This window comes from Patella vulgata, chromosome 3 (genome assembly GCF_932274485.2).
Source record: "Patella vulgata chromosome 3, xgPatVulg1.2, whole genome shotgun sequence".
In the NCBI taxonomy this organism is placed as follows: domain Eukaryota; kingdom Metazoa; phylum Mollusca; class Gastropoda; family Patellidae; genus Patella; species Patella vulgata.
The window spans coordinates 71611345-71635205 of NC_065881.2; the positions used below are offsets into that span (position 1 = coordinate 71611345).

General features: G+C 34.3%; 1 protein-coding gene across 2 annotated transcripts in view; it reads right to left on the reverse strand.

The window, feature by feature from the left end:
- LOC126814728 (probable ATP-dependent RNA helicase DHX35) overlaps positions 1 to 23861 on the reverse strand; it is a 148520-nt gene that overhangs the window by 95187 nt on the left and 29472 nt on the right. For both annotated transcript variants that reach the window (XM_050540082.2, XM_050540085.2), the window contains exons 17-22: positions 21000 to 21124; positions 19155 to 19209; positions 17595 to 17690; positions 16865 to 16959; positions 14570 to 14647; positions 13723 to 13852 (exon numbers count right to left, since the gene is read on the reverse strand). In XM_050540082.2, coding sequence (XP_050396039.1) covers positions 13723 to 13852; positions 14570 to 14647; positions 16865 to 16959; positions 17595 to 17690; positions 19155 to 19209; positions 21000 to 21124 — 579 coding nt within the window. The remainder of the gene's footprint in view (positions 1 to 13722; positions 13853 to 14569; positions 14648 to 16864; positions 16960 to 17594; positions 17691 to 19154; positions 19210 to 20999; positions 21125 to 23861) is intronic.

Here is a 23861-nt window from a genome sequence, read left to right on the forward strand (position 1 = left end):
AAGCTGACCAAGTCAGGGAAGTGAGTTTTGAGAAAAAGCAAGTTAAAGATGTTGGTATGTTCCAAAACAAAATCACATAGCAACCATATCATTTATTTGCTATTTTGTCAATTAATATATCTTTCTGTAGGTTTTCAAGGGTGCTGAAGATGAAAATCGTAGTAAAATTTGATCCAACAATTTCCGGTATATTTTTTATGTAAAAAAAATGATCATATGGTTTGTTCGCTAACTGGATTATTTCTCTCACGCAATACACCATTTTAGCAACAAAACATTTACAACACAGGTGGCATATTCATATTTATTATGACAGTGTTACAATTAAGAACAAATGAGAATACTTCATACATCAGTAATCCATGTTTTGTATATAATAACTTTTATGAATGTAACTTCTGTTAATCACCAATTAATGAGCACCTTATCGTCAGATGATAAAGATTGTTTATTGGGTAATCAAGTTTAGTTTTTTGATCATCATAGCTATACGTGTGTACTGTTATCGTAGTCACACGACAAAATTAAAATAAGGTTTTGCGTGTATAATAGGTCATTTGTTATTTAAATCAATAATATCCATGTATATTTTACATGCCGTATAACGGAATTCGACTATCAAAATGTGATATAAAATGTGACGAAACAAAATATCAAATAATTATTCAGAATAAATAATGACTCAGGAAGGCTTCATATATATATCACTGGCAATTATCAATCAACGAAGCGGTAATCTATGATAATTGATTAATATTACTCAATGACACGGTCCAGATTTTCAGCTAGCTGATTAATTTATCGTATTCTGTCACATGGTTGTGACTGACACTCAACGGCAATCTAAAAACAATCAGAATTTAAGATTTTTTTTCCGCCACTTCTCTGAAAAAATCAGAAGTACCTCAAAACATTATCGGCAAAATTTTTTATTGCCACTTTCATTTTTTTAACGTGAGCCCTGGACACAGCCATGATACCACAATGCACAGCGCAGGATATCTTGGCGAACCATTTGCGATGACTTAAGTAGTGCAGGGGTTTGAAAACTCATTTTTATTCGCTGAACATGTGGTCATCGGTAATACTTTGGTCATATTTATAAACTAGAGATTCACCGCTTCACAACGATGCAAAGCATTACGTACCGTGATTGACCGGTCATCCCGCTGCCAGCAGAGAAAAATAGCTAATTTCGCTGAGAAGTTTTAGGAAAAAAAGAAAGAATTATGAAAACAGTACTCTTACAAATAATCACCATCCAACCAACATATCTATCATTTGGTCAGAGTCCATTAAAGGACTTAATAGAGGAAATAGAAAACATCTAAATTTACACCAACTCCTCCCTAAAGTGCCGCCCAACTCTCTTACCAAATCGACTAATAAGAACAAACCATGTAGTTTATCTACGAAAATTTCTAATTCGCCTGTTTTAGGTTGTCACCCAGCCCCATTTTAAGGAATATGAATAATCACCTGCTAAAAATCGTATCACAATAAGTTGAAAACGCCTCAATTTCACCTTTAATGTACCTAACATACCAATTGACTTAATTTTAACAAATCTGCAATAAGCACAACCAATCCAAAATATCTAGCAAGTGTGACAGAAATCCATCAGATGGACAGACACGCAAACAGGGGATATGCAAATCAAAACTTACATCACATTGATTTTTTTCCAATTTGGGCACTTGACAATATGAACCTTGAAGTAATTGTACAAGTTTGAAACCAATTCACATAATTATTTTGTCATTCAAATCATATAATTATCCTGGTTAGTAAACATGTGTATCGGTGAACCCAATCTGTAACAAACAAAACAATGCTTGCAACAAAGCTAACATGTGCCACTAATAATGCTTATTGCCTCCATGAACAATCCCCCTAAGCTTTAAGATATCAATCGAGGATTTTGACCTGTACAGTATTAAGATCACAAACTTGGGAGACTGATTTAATGATGGTTTATTTCGAAATCACTCAGGTCACAAGTACAGTTAATGTATTTCAAAAGATCAAACAATCAGACTGCAATAAGCTAATAACATGTGGAGATGGCATTAGTGTTGGAGTAGGTACATGTAGATACTGTTATTAAGAATACAAGTTTAATTGATATCTTTACATGGAGTGAACTGTGATAATAAATATATCAAATTATATCAAAATCCATTAACTAGATTTAAACAAAAACAAGATGACTAGTGATCACCCCACGCCCTTGCACTTGTTTGGAAGGTATAAGGAAAAACAACTTCTTGGAATATCAATGGGACTAGTCAGAAGATTCATACTCTGATCACAGTATGCAGGTCTGGAAATATGAACTATCCCCTGACAGTTTTAACTTTGTGCTGGATCTGAACTTGTATTAAAAATATCAACAAAAATAAGGCAAATAGACATATTTGTGAATGACAAAATGACAGGTACCAGAGAAAGGTGACAAAGCCTGAATCTGTCCCTTACAACATCTGTGACATCTGTGATGATGAAGGTATATGTTCTAAGCTTTGTCAGAACGAATGATTGTGAGGAAGAAAGTATATTTTAAGTTTTACCCAAATCAGTGACTAGAAATAAAGATGTTGCTACTGGTACTCAAAGGATCAGCCAATCAGATTGCAATAAGTAAATTAAATATGCATGGATAGCATTGGTGTTTGTACTTATGTTTGTAATTATGTCTCCTGAAAAGCAAATTGTGTATGAAGTTAAGATCTTCATAATATTAATATTTACTCTGAAGCAGAAGTAAAAAATAATATTTAGATTCTTTTTTTTTCACTGGAATGGTATTCTATGAAAATAGTCTTTTAGAATATGTAGATATGACTACAATGAGTATAAGAATGCTTTTGAATCAAACCAGAGTTCATTGGAATAGATTATAGCTCAGAAGAAAGCGGCATATACATGCATCATGTATGTTCTGTGTTTTGCTATCTCATTGCTGAATTTGTAAATTTGATCAGCTGTTTATAAATCAATTATAACCTAACTGGATTGATGGGGTTATCAACTTTAGCGTGCAGATAAATTGCAGCTATAGCTGTAACTTGGCACTGTAACATCTATTACGTGACTAGACTGAATAAAAATAAGCTATATCTGAGTTACATCTGAATATCGTGTAAAAATGACATGCTCTAATAAAGCAAGAATAAAATCAGATATCAAAACAGTATAAAGACACAAAAATCTAGAATATTCCAGGCAAATACAGAATTTCCACCTTACACAAAAACGTGCAGTCTTATTAAACAGTATACTTATTCTAAAGTTTATATTACTTTTTTGTTTCATTTTAAGAACACTGGGGAGGGTTGGATGGCCGAATGGTTAGCATGTGCGCACTGTATCCTAAGGTCTGTCATTGAGTCAACTGGTGAGGTTTCAAATCCCCGGTTGTACGTGACAAGGAGAGTCGGGTTGCTTGTCCAACCTCGTGGGTTTTCTCCGGGTCCTCCGGTTTCCTTCCACTGCTAAAGACCCCTACACGCAAGCAAATTATTGAAATAAAATTAAACCATGTTAGTCCCAAAATGACCTAGTTTGTGTTGAGTGGGCGCTAAACCCCATTTCCCTCCCTTTCTCTAAGAACACTGAACTCAAGATGGCATCTAGCCTACATTCATTGGTTTAATCATTGTTTTCAAGTCTTTAATTTTGGTAAATTTAAATAAGTATAATATTTATTGTCGTATTGATGCTTTGTTTTCAAGTCTTTAATTTTGGTAAATTTAAATAAGTATAATATTTATTGTCGTATTGATGCTTGAAATCTCTATTGATTAATTGGTTCCTCAAAATGCGAGGTACAGAATCGAAGACGAATTATTTCTTTTTTTTTTAAATTATGAAGCTATAATATTTTGTAAAATAAACAGTTCTTGCTTCAGATATTATTTCATTTAAAACTCATCAAGAGTATCAAATTAAATTCAGTAGCGCAGTCATCAATATAATAAATGAGTGGGATAATCTGGTCTTAAAAGAATAGCCCACTGTTAGAAATAACCACTCATATGATTGTAATTTAAGAATTATTGTGTGTGCTAGCACATAAAACCCCTTAGAGATATAATTATTGATGAAGGATATAGTTAACGCAAGTGCAGCCTATTCTTATTCTATATATATATATTCTTGGTGGTGACAGTACTCTAGAGGTATAACTATTGAGTTATTGCAAGTGTACACTTTTCTCTCATATATCTTCATTCTGATTACCATATATCAACAGATAAAATAGGTCTGAAACTTGATATAAACCTATCTGTTTTCTATCTCAAACAATTAATCTAAGGTAATATTTTTTTCATGTTCTCTGATCAGTACATCAGCTGATCTTGCTGATAACATTACTTGTTTAATATGCGTTTCCCGTTGAGTATTTACAAATCAATGGCTAGCTTAAGAGATTTGTACAATCAATAAATCCCACTAAAACTGTCGGTTAAAATCATTTAACAACAAAGATCAATATAAACAGATTTTGTCAAAATTTGTCAAACAGTAGTTGCTGATTATATAAGAGAGAGAGAGAGAGAGAGAGAGTGAGAGAGAGTTTAACATCCACTCGACACAAACTAGGTTATTTTGGGAGGAAACCAGAGGACCCGGAAAAAACCCACGAGATTGGGAAGACGACCCTACTCCTGATTATATACGACTTCTTATATACACTTCAAAATTAAAAAAGTTGTGGATATGAAATGCAAATACCTATGCAGGTTGTGATATGGTAAATAGTCATGGACACTTGACATGCTTACAGATGAAGAACTTATCCGATATCGCATATATACTCTTCAAAAAAAGTAGGGGATATTGAAATGCAAATACCTGTGCAGGTTGTGATATGATAAATAGTCATGGACACTTAACATGTTTTGAGAGTATGTTCACAGATGAAGAACTTATCGCCCCAACAGAATCACTGAGCTGCATGTGCGACACAAGAATAGCGCCATACATGTGGGAGGGGTTCATTGTCAAATTTGACACCTCAAGGAAGGGTTGATGAAAACTGCCGCTTGCTGGTTTATCCTATCCATGTTTGCTTTCCTATCGGTTCTTGCATAAAATTTACTGTTTATCGTATCTTTGCTTTAGTGTGTTACGTTAAATTTGATCGGGAGACGTGTTCGGCGACGTCAACGTCAACCAACAACACTGCAAGAATTGGCCCTTGCACTGCAAGAGGAGTTGGTCAGATTGCTCCAAATCGTGACTGGACGGTTGATTAGGAGCATGCCACGACGAATTGCTGAATGCCTGAGGATTGGTGGAGCAATTACTCATTATTAAGACAAAAATCAAAAACATCCATTTTCACTTTTGACAGTGTATCTCTTTGCAAGTGAAATGGGGCCGTCAGATAAGTCGCCTATATGAACTGTTTATGTTCATGTGTGGGCAAATGGTCTGTTATTAACATACACTGGTTACCTCTAATAAAAATAGCAGTGCATTTCTGCAGTTTTGTTTTGGTCCTGAATATCCCCTACTTTTTTAGAAGAGTATATTATGCACATCTGAGTAATTACACACCTTTATTAAACATACATTATGCAAGAGCTAAATCTGCCTATTGCAGGTCTTTCTTTAGGCCTGAAATGTTTTCTAAAGTATTAATTAAACATTAATTAACTGATCCAGGCCTTAATCAACTCTCGATGGCATCAGATTTCTCCGATATTAAATAGATTAGAATGGTTCAGCGATACTTTGATTTAATCAAATATGGAGGAGCGAGACTTAGCTTCGATCAACCGGTACGGTGGTTGAAATTATTGCACACATCTGTCAAACCTTCAAAGGCTAATATCTTCGCTTGCAATAGAGTAATTTGAATGAAATTTTCAAATTATTCATTTTACATCATCTACTTTCGAACTATTATAGCAAGAATGGCTAGTTCTTTATCTAAATCTTACATAATGTATCTTTAAGAATGTGCTGCTTGTACAGTGAAATCATGCTTAACGACCAACTCATTATCACACGCTACTAATGTATTCTACATATTTTAAAAGAACCATTCTTTTCTTCAATATTTCTTATAAATTATGCTTGGTAATCCAGGCAACTAACTATTATAGTAACACCTAATAACTAACAAGGATTAACCTTCTGACAAAATCAGTCGTCACTGCCATAGCCAATCTTCAGAACAATGACCGTCAAAATAAACAGAAATTATTTGTTGATAGATAAGTGATGGAAACTCAATCTTAATCATGAATTTAAATATTTTAACAAAAACTTTGTTCCAAGTAAAATGGTAATGACAGCAAAAACAACTTTGATATTAATGGATGAATAAATTATCACCATGATTCAATTTTTTCATATAAATTAATTGCTGCTTTAAATAAATTTACTAGTTAATGGATAAACCATTTATGAAGGATGGTGATGTCAAATCAAAGAAACCAATATAAACTTAAAATGGCGATAATGCAATTTGAATAATATCTAAAAAAAAAAAAAAGTCTTTGATGGTGCATGTTATATAAACCCTTTTAGTCTGGCATGTTAGAATTTTAAAGGCAGTATCTATTAGATGGCTCGACACGTTCAATGATGCAATCTATGCAAATTTATGGAATTGTTTAAAAATGCTCAAACATTATTTTTTGAATTGCCCCTTAATCCTCCTGCTAAAGTGAATTATTTAATTATTTAAATGACACATATATATGTATATATTGTAATCATAGCAAATGGGGTTCACATACAGTTACCCTGATCTCCAATCCTTTTAAAGAATTAAAATACCGGTCTTAAAAAATACATATTAATTTGAGAATGAAAATAGTAATCAGCTTACTTCAAGAAACAAAGACATCTTCTAGATTTTTTTTAATTATCAAGGGAGAAAACTGTACAATTAATACCCACACAGTCTTGTAACAAAAGAATCACAGACAATTTGCATTTTGCGTAGGGGTACCTGAACAATGTCATCACACAAACTTTGTACTTCATAATAATAGATTATAAAATAAACCAGCGGATGCCAGGCAGGATACGCCCACATTTTCGAGAGATGGATAGAGAACAAGCTAACAAGAAAGTGATTTTTCCTACAATCAAGGGCCATAATTCAGGAAATTACAATTCGATATGCGCAAATATAAAAAGGAACTGAACGAACGGCAGCCATTTTGTCTGTCAATACGTTTTTTTAAATCGGATAAAAATTATGACCTCTATAGGATCGACAAGCTAAAAACGCAATTTTTCGTACAATCAGGGGCCATAATTCAGGAAGTTTCGGTCCGATATGTGCGAATATCGAAAGGAACCAAGATCTTTGGGTTATAAACTTACATTTCAAGTTTCAACAAAATTGGATAAAAATTGTGACCTCTATAGGGTCAACAACCTTGATATAACATATTCTTATGCTATTCCAGAACGAACGGCGGCCATTTTGTCTGTCAATTTTGGGCCGATTTTCACAAAATTCAAACTCAGTCGTCCTTAGGGTGTAACGGTGATATAATAATACGTTTTTTTAAATCGGATAAAAATTATGACCTCTATAGGGTCCACAAGCTAAAAACGCGATTTTTCGTACAATCAGGGGCCATAATTCAGGAAATTACGGTCCAATATGCGCGAGTATCGAAAGGAACTGAGATCTTTGGGTTATAAACTTACATTTCAAGTTTCAACAAAATCGGATAAAAATTGTGACCTCTATAGGGTCCACAAGCTAAAAACGTGATTTTTCGTACAAACAGGGGCCATAATTCATGAAGTTTCGATCCGATACATGCCAATATAGAAAGCAGCCGAGATCTTTGGAGGATAAACCTATATTTCAAGTTTCGTCGAAATCGGATAAGAATTGTGACCTGTAGAGAGTCCACAAACAATTGTGGACGGACGGACAAACGGACAGACGTTCGGACGGACAGGGGCGACGGCATAATACGTCCACATGAAAATGTGGGCGTATAAAAACTTTGTACGTGACATCAAACAATACAAATAGATTAAAAAATAAGTTTCAACAAAATTCTAAGATTTTTTTATTGTTTATAGCAGACGGACGGTAACAAAACTAACTACAAACTCATGTACCAATTCTTCAAAAACACCGAAAATAACATTTTATCGGTAATAGCAATGTTATCAAATAATATAGGAAAAGACAAAAGCGGAAATAATCAATTTGCAAATCATAACCGTGAATGATGTATAAGTTGATGATGTAAGTTTAGACCCACCCAACATATAGTTGCAGTAAATTATCTGAACGGTAAAGTTATAATTTTAGTTATTGTAGTGTATATGATTACACAGAGACATAATCTTTTATTCAATGTATAATAAGTAAGTAAAGTCTGATAATAGTGAGTAATAGAGGATAATGGCTGTCTACTAGCAGACGTCAATTTATTCTGATTTTACAGCATGAATGAATAAAGTATGACCAGGCATATAGATGTAGAGATGAGTAGGACAGAGGCAATTATCTGGGGTCTACAATCAAATTCATTCACGTAAAAATTGTTCATTTCCAAATATCATTCTTATTCATGGCAGCATTATAAGATGTTAGACAAGTCAAACATGGTTGGTTAGAAAAAAGAATTTTAAGTTACAGATTTTCAATTAACTTAGAAATCATTTCATGTAGAAATAATACTTTTGAATTTTATGATTTTTGAAATCAGGTTTTCACTTTTCTGGGGTGGTGTAGTGCATAGGTTCCACATCAGCCGTATATATGCCGGTCAAGACCTAGGGCTATAGAAAATGACCGAAACTAGATCTGCCCCATCAGTCATTTTGCACCCCGGAAAAATACCCAATTTTTAAAAATGGCTAGGATCGACCTCCACTATGTAACTATAAAACTGTACGGGCAGTACAGAATAATGCACACGTATAGAGTCCACATACTCTCATGATTGATGTCATAGAGTTGTATGGGGACACTTCACTATCCCCACATCTATTGTTTAGAGTCTGGGTCCACCAGGCCATGACTAATTAATTAACAAAGGGGGTTTAAAGTATAGTCTGTAACAAGTTTGTGACACTTAAACAAAATGATTTAAACAATATTTAGTGAAAAAGATTACATGTAAAAAAATACATATAATATCGATTCTTATATTAAACCATTTCCAGAATTTTAAACAAATCTTAACTCTGAATTTAAAACCATCTAATACTAAATAAATTCTGACCACCTCTAGATTAGCAAGGTATTAGCAAGTTAACCAGAGCGTTCGCCATTTTGGATGTCAAATATCAGTAGTTTATTTGCTTATATTTCAAATTAATTATTACATCAAAACAGCTCACAATTTAAATTTATAAATTATAAGTAAATTGATTTCACTAATTTGCCTTTCTGCTGATAGTGGGAAGTTTTCATCAGTGACACTAATTAAAGATACATTATGGGAGATTTTAATAGAGAGTTGGCCATTCTTGCTGAAACAGTTAAAAAAATAGACGATGTAAGAAGAATAATTTAAAATTTCAGTCAAATTACTTTATTCTGAACAAAGTTATCACCATTAAATTTTTTTACTAGAAATAGGAGTCAACTCTCTCTTCACTGTCTCCGAGGATGACTGATCGTTTGATTGACAGGCGTTAACTCCACCTACATAATCTCGATTATCAAGTAACGTTTTCAATGGCTGTGGTAGCGTTAGCCTATTCGGTTTGAGACAGGGTTGCAATTCAATTCGTATCACATTTATTTTTACTACAAATTAAAAATAAGACTTTTAATATATAGATAAGAAGCGAAAGTTTGAAAGGAATGGACCAAATCAATGAGGCATAATTAAAGCCGACTTCTTGTTAGCCTGCGTGTACTCTTGCACTGTAACTGGTAGGCCTACGTAACTCCCGAAGCAGACAAATAGGAAACAGTGATCCAATGGGGCTGCAATTTAACTGGGGTGATGTTAGCTGCTATGTTTATCAATTTCCATAATTTTTCTGTAAACGCAAGTGACAAAAGAGCGTAGAATACCAACATCCAAACTCTCATTTTAACCACAACTAAACATAATATCAAGGCCGTATATATCGATCCTTGAATCAAATTGACTGACACGCGGCTTCGCTAAACAGCGGCCTCGCTTCGTACACTCTATCATTTAGCCTCGATCGAAAATTTCTGGGAGTATGACGTCAACGTACCGGTTAATCTCCGCTTACGACGCCATTTAAAAATATAATCAATCAATGAAATCCTGTTTAAATCCAAGCCGAATCCAAGCCATCCTTGGGTCTACAGAGTTTATTTTGTGCTTGTTGTGTAAATAAAGATCAAATATATAATTTCTATGACATCTGAAGCCTAAATAATCAGATTTAGCTCTTGCATAATGTATGTTTAATTAGTGTGGGAATTTTACACCAGTGACACTAATTAATTAGAACAGACTATAGTCCTACACCCACAGTCCAGTAACCTCCTAATCCCTTATCAAAACAATCAGATGTGGGGATAATGAGGTTAAACCAGTTGTATACATAGTTATCAATAGATTATACTTAGTGTTGTATTGATAATTAATGATGATTGTCTGTTAATAGAACAATAAAAGTTAATTGATATATGGGAATCTTATGAAAGGCATGAAGGGGTCCATTGTTCGTCATTCACTATTTAATCACCCACGTGTCATAAGAATTTTCTAGTACAAAGTCGCTTTACGCCATTACAGCCACGCATGATTTAAACGAGATCTTCCAAAAAAAGGGTAATCAGATATGAAGTACTGCTCTTTGAATCTAACCAACTGTCATATCAAATAAAAACAGCATAGAATCCTACAGCGTACCTGTTGGGAGGAAAATGCATTATAACAATTTTACAGGGGTATCACGGCCTTGTGGGTATTGTAGAATTAAATCTAGAGATTAGATAACTTGCTTACCGAAAAATTATGAAAATTGCGTATTCAAGTGCTATTGTGTAGCAATATTGATAATTCCATGTGTTGCAAAAATGTAGTGTATATATGGTTACTCTAATTATACAAGATGATATTTCAGAGGGAGATAGTGTCGCTAGATGGGAAGTTAATTATCCGTTAGTTATTTAGTTATTCATTATTAGGATTTACTCCACAATACCCTACCGTGAATAAAAAACATAAAATATGAATTTATTTTGCAAAGTTTTCATGTGTTATCAAAAATGACCGACAGTGAAAATTTTGAAGTGGAAGCCCTGGTGTAGTGAGTGCATAAAGGGCTGACAAATGTATGGGATGATTAACTTAGGTTCATCTGTATACATACACAAAAGAACTATTGATAGTTGTAATGGAATGAACAGTAGGTGGAAACACCACCAACTGGCCAAAATTCTCCTCTACTCGACATTGCTGCACATGTGACCAAATATTAGTCTTAATGTGTTGACAAGACATTTAATATTTATTTCTCTACTTTGCATATGTCAATAAAAAATAATTTTTCTAAATTTTCTTCAATGGATTGTTGATGTAAGCCAGGGAACAATTTTCAAAATCAAAATATCAATCATTAAGCAAATTACCTTGGCCTTTAGGTCCAATGCATCATTCTAGGATGGGAAAGAAAAAAGTGAGGGTAAGAATAACTTTTAGGGAAAATTTATCTAGTACTGTACTTCCAAAAGGATAGTTTGCCAGGATAAGTAACAAATACCACCCAGCATCTTTGTCCTCTGCTCTTTAGTAAGAGTTTTCATCTCACTCATATATAATCCAACAAGTTACTTATTACTCTTAAGCGGCCCATACATGTTCAATTTTTTCGTCAATTAATTGATTAAATGCTATCAATTAATTGGCAAAATTGACCCTGCCCACACACACGATCAATTTTCATTCATCTCTGGCACTATCACACACGGTCTATTTAATTGACGAGCCGTCAATAAATAACAAAGGAACTTTGAACTGTCAATTAATTGATTCAATTAAATTGTTTCAATTAATTTGCCATTGATGTCCTCCATACATGTTCAATTTCTTCGTCAATTAATTGATGAAAAAATTGAACGTGTATGGGCCGCTTTAGTCTTGATTAATTATGATGTCCTCACATCCTGTTATTCACCACAAAAGAATTTAAAATTTTAACTTTTCTGTACTTATATTACATTAAACTTCCGTTTATTTTACTATTTATTTTAAGAGAGTTCACAAAAGTCTTCTCTAAGTAACCTCCGACAATGAAACAGGTAATGGGTTGGACAGAAAATAGGCCAATCTTCAAATTCAAATTCATAACAGGGTTCTATATGAAACTAAAATCTATATATTTTTTTTAATTTCCTTTTTTACATTTCCTTATCAATTTTCGGTATGTGGAATCTTTTTGTTAAGTTTCTGATTTTATGGCAAAATGATACAAAATTATACAGAAATAAATGTAATTTTAGATTAAAGGAGCTAAGTCACAAATATTTGGGACCTAGAAATTGACACAAATGGGTCGCAACGCATACAATAATGTAATATGAATGTATATAAATTGATTTACATTCAATCGTTTCTGTTTTTACTGTAATTTCTAATCAGTTAGATTCGGCGACATATGCCAGTATTCTCAATCGAATTTCAATCTCTAGCTTCTGGTTATTCCAGTCTACGCTGATAGTATTTATTGGGCATACTCTCCAGATAAGAATATAGTGTCATCGTTTGACATGACTTGTGGAATATGCCTAGTCTCGTTTTTCGAGTCCCTTATTACACATAACGCTGAAACGCATTATGGTACACGATTCGTGTACCAATTGTAAAATGTTTATTTTGTCTTAAATCTTGGATATCAGAAGACCATCTTTTCCCGGTAAGATCACAACATCAATGTTGATTTAAACCGACAAATAAATTGTGTTTTCAATGTCGAAGATTTTGGATGATATTGAGTTAGAGACTTAGCTACTTTAAATTGGGGTTTTCAATTTTAATGAGATAGGATATGACTTCAGTCCAGTAGTAACCATGCCGAAGTGTTTGATGAAAATCATTCACAAACTGAATTATGCCCAGTGAGTATGTGTACGGCAATGTAGTTTAACAACAATCCTTACAACCTGGAACTAACCATACTGAAAGTGGCCCGTGTCTAAAGACCATCTTTACCCTGATACCAACTATTCTTTAGTATCTGATTAACTCAGTAGAATGAGTAAGAATATTGGAATATTAGGGGTCAGGGGAAATCACTCTGGGTCATCTTTTGCAAAAACCCTGAATCCAATATAGTGACCACCTTTACTCCAATAGTAACTATTCCTGAACTTTATAGTCTCTATATCAATTAAGTTTGGAAGAAAGGGACAGAGAATTGTTAAACCTATGGACACTGTGGTCGTACAAAAATTGTACTGTAACCTGTTTCTAATCTACATTTTTAAAGGGGAGAGAGAGAGAGAGAAATGGGGTTTAACGTCCACTCGACACAAACTAGGTCATTTCGGGACTAACATAGGGTTTTAATTTTATCTCAATAATTCGCTTGCGCATAGGGGTCTTTAGCAGTGGGAGGAAACCGGAGGACCCGGAGAAAACCCACAAGGTTGGACAGACGACCCTACTCCTTGTCACGTACAACCGGGGATTCGAAACCACGCCAGTCGACCGTTTTTAAAGGACTGGCTGAAAGTTCCAGGAGTTGTCCTGAAAGTGTCTAATATTCCTTCTATGTAATATAACCTACCTCCACAGGATATCAAAGGTATTTTAAATTTCATCAACATTCTCTTCAACTGATTTCTTATTTCTACAGCCCGACACAATCCTTTGTAATTCAAGAAATATTCATGACACCATCTGGAATTCTTACCAAACTGTTTAAAAGAGTAATTAAAGAAATCAATAAGTAATCCCATTTTATTTCCAAATTAACAAAAGATATAGAAAACTTTAATTAAAATACAAGTTTCATGAAATTATGACTTCTCATAAATAGTACATTTCAAGACACTACATTTGTCTCATCGCCACATACCTGGATTCATATAAAACCAGTGCTTGCCAGGCCAAATATGCCCACATTTTGCAAGAGATGGATAGAGAAGAAGCTAAAAACAAAAGTGTTTTTTCGTATAATCAGGGGCTATAATCCAGTAAGCTATGGTCTGAACTGTGCAAATATCGAAAGGGAGTGAGACCTTTGAGATATAAAGATATATTTTAAGTTTCATTAAAAACAGATAAAAATTGAGACCTCTAGAGAGTGCACACCCTTTGCATATATTTACACATCCACTCGACACAAAGTAGGTCATTTCGAGACTAATATATGGCGTAGGGGTCTTTAGCAGTGGGAGGAAAACAGAGGACCCGGAGTAAACCCACGAGGTTGGACAGACGACCCTACACTTGTCACATACAACCAGGGAATCAAAACCATGCCAGTTGACTCAATGACAGACCTTGTGATTAAACGTGTATGCGCTAACCATTCGGCCATCTAACACCACTGAATGTGAAAGAAATTAGCGCTAAACAAAATGAAATGATCTTGTGTTACACTGTCAGTTGCTATCATAAAAAAAGCATACCTTTAGAAAAGCCTCATAAACATTTATTAAAGAAATGTGATCGCCTTCCTCTACTGAAAACTTTCTTCTAGCTTTATCCTATAAAACATAAATATCATATCAGTCTTATATATCACCTTTAATCAAATTTGAAACCATTTTAAAGATAACAGGAATGTGCTTAACTGGTTACAAATAGTATTAAAAACAGGCATCCACATCAGCAAGGTATTTTAATAACAAATTACTTTTCTTGTATTTTTTTTTTCCTCAAGTCACTAATTAAAAACAAGTACAAGCACACTAGGAAATTGTGCATGACATCAACACAGCAAATCTGGGAATTCTAACCACACGATTTTATATGATCATTCTACCTCAATTTAATAGCAGAATTATTATGTCCCAAAAGTGTGACAGATGAAACTATTTTAATAGTCAACGAAACAACAGGTGAAAGGTGTTCTTGGCCTGAATGTTAAAGGATTGAATAATGTTATTGTTATACTGACTCTCTCTTGCGACTACAGAAAATCAAGGAATTAAAGAGAGAAAGAGAGTTGAATAATGTCTACTAACACAGTATTTTTCTACAATGCAGTGCCTTATCATGTACAAGCTGAGAAGCATGACACTTTATGTTCTGAAGTGCAAAAGTTAGACCACTAAAAGGCCGCATTAACATCATGATTAGAGCTAATCTCACTTAACACTTTCTGTTCTAAATTATAACAGGTCAACAGTCCGATTAACAACCAATAGCTAACTGCATAACAATATCATTACACTTTAAATGTTATGTTTACATAACGTTAGTCATGACTCACAATTTCATTGCACCCGATTAACCAGTGCATAGCAGAATATTGCAGAAAAACTAATTGAGTGATGCTATCAACACGGATACAATGTAAACAATACTGTTTGGAGATGAACAATACTTTCACTGATTTTAATACCTTAAATCATTGTCCAATATTTTAAACGAAGGGCTGTCATGTTGCTTTACTTTGGATAGATTTGATTGAACAGGAAGAATAGACACACTCCCTCAAAAGCTCAAGTATTAGAAGCCAATCCAGCAATGGCCAGAGAGGGATTTCTCGGGCCATTGCTTCAGGAATATGTATTAACATGCACGCAAGGGTCTTCAAAAGTGGGAAAAAATGAAATGAAATGGGTGTTTAATATCCTACTATTCTGCTCCGACTGGGCTAATGAAGACGGACATATGCCATACAATGTGCTATGAATGATATTTTGCCCGCACAGCGCCACTATGGCCTACTCTTATATCGAATTCCAACTGCCAAGGGATCCTTTACATGCAAGCCAATGTATACACAGGACATCGATTTTTCGTCCCATCTGAACGACTAGACAGCTGTCCATGTCAGACCCTCCTTCCCTGCACCATTGACAAGGGGAAACCACATCGGAAAATCCCAATGAACTTTCTTGGCCAATGCAGAGATTGAACACACAACCTCCAGGTTAGCGGGCCAGCGTCTTAGCCACTATGGCTCCACAAGTGGGACGACACAAAAAAACCCCAAAGAACTCACACAAGGTTAGGCAGATGACCCTATTTCTTATCATGCACAAGTCTAGGATGAACACCATCACACTTTTAATCAAAATACACTTTATAATAGGAAGTGCACAAGTTAAAAAACTCAGCCACCAAACCTAAATATGGCAATAAAATAAGGCTACAATAATATTCAGTATTACCCCCAGCTAAATTGTGAACTTACAGCGTTATGGTGTCAATGATATTATTTATTCTCTACTTTATTTCAAGCCTAACATCTGTTAAATGACATTTATATTTCATGTTTAGCTTCACATCTGCTAGACTTTCTCTCACATACTACTTTTGTATAAAATGAAATAAGGTTTAAAGTCCTACTGTTCTTCACCAACCGCGCTATAACCAAGACAGATATACACTATGCAGCGTGCTATGAGGGAAACAATGGCCTACTTTTATTTGAAACGGTTCTTGTACATGCACGCCAAATTGTACACATAACTAGACACAGTTCCTTGACAGGCTCATCGTCCTGCAACATTGATAAGGGAAATTAAACTGAAAAATCCAGTGGTACTTTCTTGACCAACACTGAGAGTGTTTAGTGAAGGAGCACCTTACTCACTAAGTCACAGTGGCACAGGATAAACTGTCAACCACTTATACTAATATGAAATATCACCTGGCTCGAACCAGAGTTTCTCAAGCATGTTGACAGATTCAATATGAGCTACAATAAAAAAAAACCTGTATGTTTAAATCAAGACAGTGTAATTTCTTACTGCTTTTATTTTTTGAGAAGAAGGTGTAACAAAAACATTCTGTATTTGTGTCATCGCTGTCACAGTCAATGCTTCCTCTGAACATTCATAATCTCCTGCAAAAAATAAAAAACAAAAAAAAAACAGTAAAAGAGAGAGAGATAAATGGGGTTCAATGTCCACTCAACACAAACTAGGTCATTGTGCGACTAACATACAGTTTAATTTTATTTCAATAATTCGCTTGCATGTAGGGGTCTTTAGCAGTGGGAGGAAACAAGGAGACTTGAAGAATAACCCTGAGGTTGGACAGGAGAATCAACTCCTTGTCATGTACATGCATGGGATAAAAACCCCACCACTTGACTCCATGACAGGCCTGATGATCTAAAGTCCATGTGTTAAACCATTCAGCAACCCCACCCACCAAACACAGTAAAGATTCATGGAAAACAGCTCTGACAACTTCCAGTTTAATGGAGAGATTTAACCGAAAATATAAAATCATGGGCAACCTAGATGATGTTTGCTTTGAACGGAAGTTGAAAGATTAGAACAGCCAAATCACATTACTAATAATACTTGTATTGTTATCAGTCATTATATATCTAAATCAATATGTCCAATAATTACATAGCTTCATTTTTTTTTTCATAAATGGGATTAGAGACATTTAGTAAGAAATCCCTTTGATGATACATTTAAACAGGACAGTATACAATGACATGACATTATTGATATGAATCATTACCAGAAACAAGCAGCATTTTAGCAAACATTGGTTGGAGAGGAAATTCAGCCATATGCTGTCCCAATGGTGTTGTAAGGTTACCATTTTCATCTAAAGCTGAAATTTTGATAGAAATGGAAACATATAAACAGATATTCAAAATTACCATTTTGACCATAAATTCAGTCAACATTTTACTACAAGTTTTAACAAGCGGTTGCCATGCAAGATACGCCCACATTTTGCAAGATATGAACAGAGAACATGCTCAAAAAAAGAAGTGATTTTTTCGTACAGTCAAGGGCCATAATTCAGGAAGTTATAATCCAATATGTGCGAATATCGACAGGAACCAAGATCTTTGGGTTATAAATATGTATTTCAAGTTTCATCAAAATCGGATGAAAATTGTGACCTTTATAGGGTCCACAACCTTGATATACCATATTTTTAAGCTATTTGAGAACGAACGGCAGCCATTTTGTCTGTCAATTTTTGGCCAATTTTCACGAAATTCGAACTCAGTCGTCCTTAGGGTGTAACGGTGATATCATAATACGGTTTTTTAAATCGGATAAAAATTATGACTTCTATAGGGTCCACAAGCTAAAAACGCGATTTTTCATACAAACAGGGGCCATAATTCAGGAAAGGAACTGAGATCTTTGGGTTATAAACTTACATTTCAAGTTTCAACAAAATCCGATAAAAATTGTGACCTCTATAGGGTCCACAAGCTAAAAACGTGATTTTTCGTACAAACAGGGGCCATAATCCATGAAGTTTCGATCCGATACATGCCAATATCGAAAGCAGACTAGATTTTTTTGGGATAAAGCTATATTTCAAGTTTCGTCAAAATCGGACAAGAATTGTGACCAGTAGAGAGTCCACAAACAAATTGTGGACGGACGGACAAGGGCGACGACAATATACGTCCACATGAAAATGTGGGCGTATAAAAATAGGTTGTTGGAAACAAAATAAAGCTGTTCATCAAGGTCAATAACTCTTCAAGTGATTATCATAAATATGCTTCTTTGTCTCAAAGAAATTTCTAATTTCAAATCAGTTCTGGGCCAGGTGTGTCACCAAAATATTCCCTTGATCACGGGAAATAACTATGCATGTAATTATTGGAAGTCTTTGCTTCATGAATATAAACCCTATATGTAAATCTAAAGTTGGTTGGATGATAACTGTAGAATCTAGGATGAACAGACATGAGTGTGGACAATATATGACCATATTTAAATGTGTGTGTAGGCCAACTTATTATTGATTTCTTATCACATTGTTGTTCATTCTACGCAATTTTAAATAATTTAACACTACAAATAATTTCCAAGTACATTCTCAGACAATTTTTACATACTTTACAGATCAAAGAAAATGGTAAAAGTACTAAGAATCCTCAGCAATCAAAACAACATAAGTATTTTTGAAATGATGGAAACAAGGAAGTCGCTGAACATAAGATTTCTATATAATTATTGTATGACAAATGTGCTGGAAGGTAAATGAAATGAAATGAAAACAGTTCAAAATATACTTAAAGTATCAGGTCATTTGATTACATACCCCCTAGAGCAAACAGCAGTTCTAATCCTCTTACTAAATTCTGAGCTGGCGGAGGCTGAAGATTAAAAAAAAATAACTCTTTATTTATGAAATAAAATCTTCAACTGTGTTCAAAAAATCTATAGCATCACATCATTTCTTTTATTTAAGATCATATTTTCAAATTTCATAAAAAGATAGATTGCCAGGCAACAAAACATATGCCCACAGCATCCATGTTGTCCGAGCAGTAAACACGGCAAAATCTTTAGAATGTATAATATCAATGAAGACATTCCGTAGGATTCTTTGTTTCACTAATCTAAATACTGCACACATATTTCATACAGATTGAATAATAACTTTTGTCGTTAGAGCGATCACAAGATTCCACAAAGTGAAACAAGGATCATAATTAAAAGAAATAATGCATATAATTTTATATAACAAGGGGCATAACTCTAGAGGTAATTAACAGAAATTGTTGAAATTCGAAAGACTTCTTTTGTGTCACTTATTTAAATAATGCATATCAATTTCGTACAGATCGGTTGATAACTCTTGCTATTAGAATGTTCACAGGTTGCACAAGGTGAAACAAGGCCCATAACTCTAGAAATTTAATAGCCTGACTAATGTAAGCCGCATATATATATGAATTTTAAAAAGATCGGATGATTAATACGGTCTGAAGAGTGTTTACACAAAATAGTGAAAGATGGACTAACGAAGCAACAACAATAATTGACCAAATTTCCATGCAGACATATACAAATGAATGCTACACAATCATACTATGTACAAAAATCTTCTGTTTTTAAACAGACATTGTTCATGATCTAAATCTGCCTTTCGCAGGATGTTTTTCTGGCTTTCAATATATTCATTTTGCATTATCTATGTCTGAACTATTATAAAAAGAACGGCCAGCGCTTTCTCTAAGTCTTGCATAATTCCTCTTTAAGTAAAAGTTGAAATTGCTTGAAATTCACTCGAAGCCATACTCCTCCTCCTCATTGGAATATCTAGGAGAATGTAATTTATTATGGTATTAGAGTTAATACATATAAATATAGTTCTTATGGAGCTGAAAAAGGAAACAAGCAGCCAAGATGTCTAGCCGATTGAATCAACATTATTTTTGTGATAATTAAAGGTATTATTTAAAAAATACAGAATCTTTTACACCTCCAAGATCTGTAACATTAAAAATATGACAATAGACAAAATTTGGAACCATAATCTGTGAATGTCCTAAAAGGGGAGAACATGAAACTATAATCAATCCCCTAATATCAGGTGTTCAAGAAGAGTAAGCATACTTACTCATTGGTATCAATTTATTTTTAAAAGTGTAATCTCAATTTACTCTATGGGCACAAAAAATCTATGGATATTTTTTTAAAGCGCATTTTAGTAACAGACTCAAAAAATTGGTTCTGGTGACGTTTTAACAAAGCTTCTTTCTTCTTTATCTATATTTAGAAGTTTATTCCATGGTTATCTAGATTTATCTCACGGCATTCTAGATCTATAATTTTATTCCATGACTATCTAGATTTGTAATTTAATCTATGTGTATCTAGATTTATACATTAAAAACGTAATTTTGAAATAATTTTTCCATGAGAATTAAAGATACAGAAATTTTGTTAAAGATTGTAAAATGACTACACCTAGAAGATATAATGGATGTCACAAAGTGAAACAAGGGTCATAACCCTTGAAGTAATTAACGAAAATTCAATAGGCTTCTTCGTCTCACTAAGGTGAGAACACTATATGACCACATTTCTATATAGGCGCATAAAAACCAAATGACAATGTTTTAACTACTTACAGAAGTTTATGAAATAAAAGTCTTACCGACACAAAGTTAAACCTAACGATATTAGCAATACCGAGAGCTTTTAACTGTAAAACAACAGGTGCCATATCTGACCGCTGCATTTCTGGTACTGCTGTAGTCGCAAGTGCATCAAAATCCTTTTCTGGAAATTAACAAACTTTATTTTAGAATTTACATTGTATAACCCTCCTGTGACTAACAATAGCCTATTTTAACCCGTTGAGCGTGACGTTTTTAAAACGTTAACTACCCCCAATTGTGTAATTAATTTGACGAAGTGATGAAGAACTATGTACTATGTTCTATGAATAGGTTGGGGAAAATACCTCCAAGGCGTTATATTACGCCCTACACACAGTGAGTGGCAGTTGTCCAGAATTTAATATAACATCATACTCATGCTGTGATCTTTGGGGAATTCCCAAGGTGACAAACTATACTCAGCCAAATTAAAAACTTGACACTGATGAATTTCAACAAATTTTTTTTTCTGGTAAGTCAAATAAATTTTAAAGTCACGTCATCCTATTGAACACATCTGGGACGAACTGGGTCGACGTGTTCGTCAGCAAATGAATCCACCACTGACGTTGCAGGACCTTCAACATGCCCTTGCTGAGCAATCGCGACGTCTTCCTCGGGTAGTGTTTACTAATGTTCTGAGATCCATGAGAAGACGTTGTGTGGCAGTACGAGACACTAGAGGAGGCCACAACCGTTACTAAACACTTTATTCCGATTGTTCTCCAAGTCTGTGAATTTCATTTTGGGGGGTACTGTGACATCACGAATGTTATCAATGTGAAGGACTTTCGGCGAGACGTATTCTTGCTTTCTGTTGATGTCAAGGTCGTCTGTGCACAACATAACACTAAAATACTTGCCTTAAACCAAATATTAAAAATCTAGCCCCAAAAATCCCGAGTGTCAAGTTTTTTAATTTGGCTGAGTATATGTTCTAAGAATAGGTTGGGGAATATACTTCTAAGGATGTATATTACGCCGTACACACAGTGAGTGGCAGTTGTCCTACGCACTTAACGGATTAATACACTTTACATAAGCTGTATTACAACACCTGGGTCCAATGACTTTACAGCCTTTTCAAACTCGGGTGATACTGCAGACAAGTGTCTCCTGGCAGCCATGCCGGGAAAAGACAGCTTTGAATGAACAGCTAGTCTGTCTTAAGTGAAAATGTAAGCGCGAGTAGGAAATTTATCACTTGCTTGGCTAAAGCTGCAATAAGGACGACTGGAGAGATGGCCTTCAGGTGCAGTCAGGCACACGTTGCCACCCTGTTTGGAACTACTCTTGATCCATTTATAAATCTGATTTATAAATATGAACTAATCCATACAGGTTTCCAGTGAATGTAGATAAAGAAGACATATTTACATTAAAGATCAATTTACAATGTAAACTTTAAAGATGCATTATGTAAGAGCTCAATCTTCCTATTGAAGGCCTTTGTGTTTAAAGGACATTATTGGTGTCAGTCATTATCACTTATGTGACAGAACTGGTTAATATAACAATCTCATATAACAAATTTTGGTCTTCGAAGGAATTATTAGTGAGCAAAAATATAACATATAACAGTCTATATAAAACATTTTGGTCTCTAAAGGAATTATTAGTGAGCAGAAATTCAACTGTGTATCTGTTATCATTCGTCACTTCAGCCAATTATATAGAAGGATAACTCGTGTTTTCCTTTTGCTTTTGTCACTTCCGTTTTTTTTAATCTTCATTACGCATCTATTGTAGCAATGATCTCTGTGTTAAAATTATACTTGGAACGTGCAGCACCAGTTCTATCTTACCGGTATATGTGATAATGACTGATACCAATACTGTCCTTTAAACATTTATTTAAATGACAAGCCCATAATCAACTTTCTATCTCTGCTTAGTGGAAAATGCGCATGATAGAACTCTGTCAAGGCATTGTCCTAATAGACACCTACACCAAGTTTGAACATTCTACCTCAATTAGAAGGAAAGTTATTGTGTTCCAAAGTCTTGACCAATAAGATGGAAGTTTGAACATTCTACCTCAATTAGAAGGAGAGTTATTGTGTTCCAACGTCTCAAACCATCAGATTGAAGTCTCTAGCCTAAGTAGAAAATACTCAGCATCAAACTTTGTTATGGTATTGATTTAATGAAACTATACACAAAGTTTCACCACTATCGCTCAACTAGACTCAAAGTTGTCGAGCTCCAAAGTCTCGACAAATCAAATTGCCCATTGCTCTGCAATAAAATAGATAATGGAGATGTAGTAATGGAGATGTAGTCTCGATTGTGAAGTATTATGAATCATTTTGTCAAAACTTCAAACATCTTAAAGGAGCTAAATCGCTATTGCTTGGGAATAGAAATGGACACAAATGAGTCGCAACGCATACAAAAATGTATTATGAATGTATATAAACTGATTTACATTCAATCGTTTCTCTTTTTACTGTAATTTCTTTTCCTATCAGTTAAGCTCTGCAAAATACAGGAAGACATCAAATTCAATGGCAGTATTTGGCGTTATTCCAGTCTACACCGGTAGCATTCTCCTGTGGGGTATATTTGGCATCATTAACCGAGTTGCTTCATTAAAAATGGCGCTCGAAATCATCCTGGCACGCGATTCGCATGCCAATTTTCATTATTGCTTAAATATTGGATATCAAAAGCTCATCTTTTCCAGGTAAGATAACAACATCAATGTTTAACTCTTAAACGACCCAGAGGTTTGACGTCATAACGTCATAAAAACCCACGTCATAATGGTCAATAGTATTAAAATATAGATATGCATTTTAAAGTCATATCATTAATAAACAACTGTAGATAGACCCTTAATGTAAATGGATGAAATA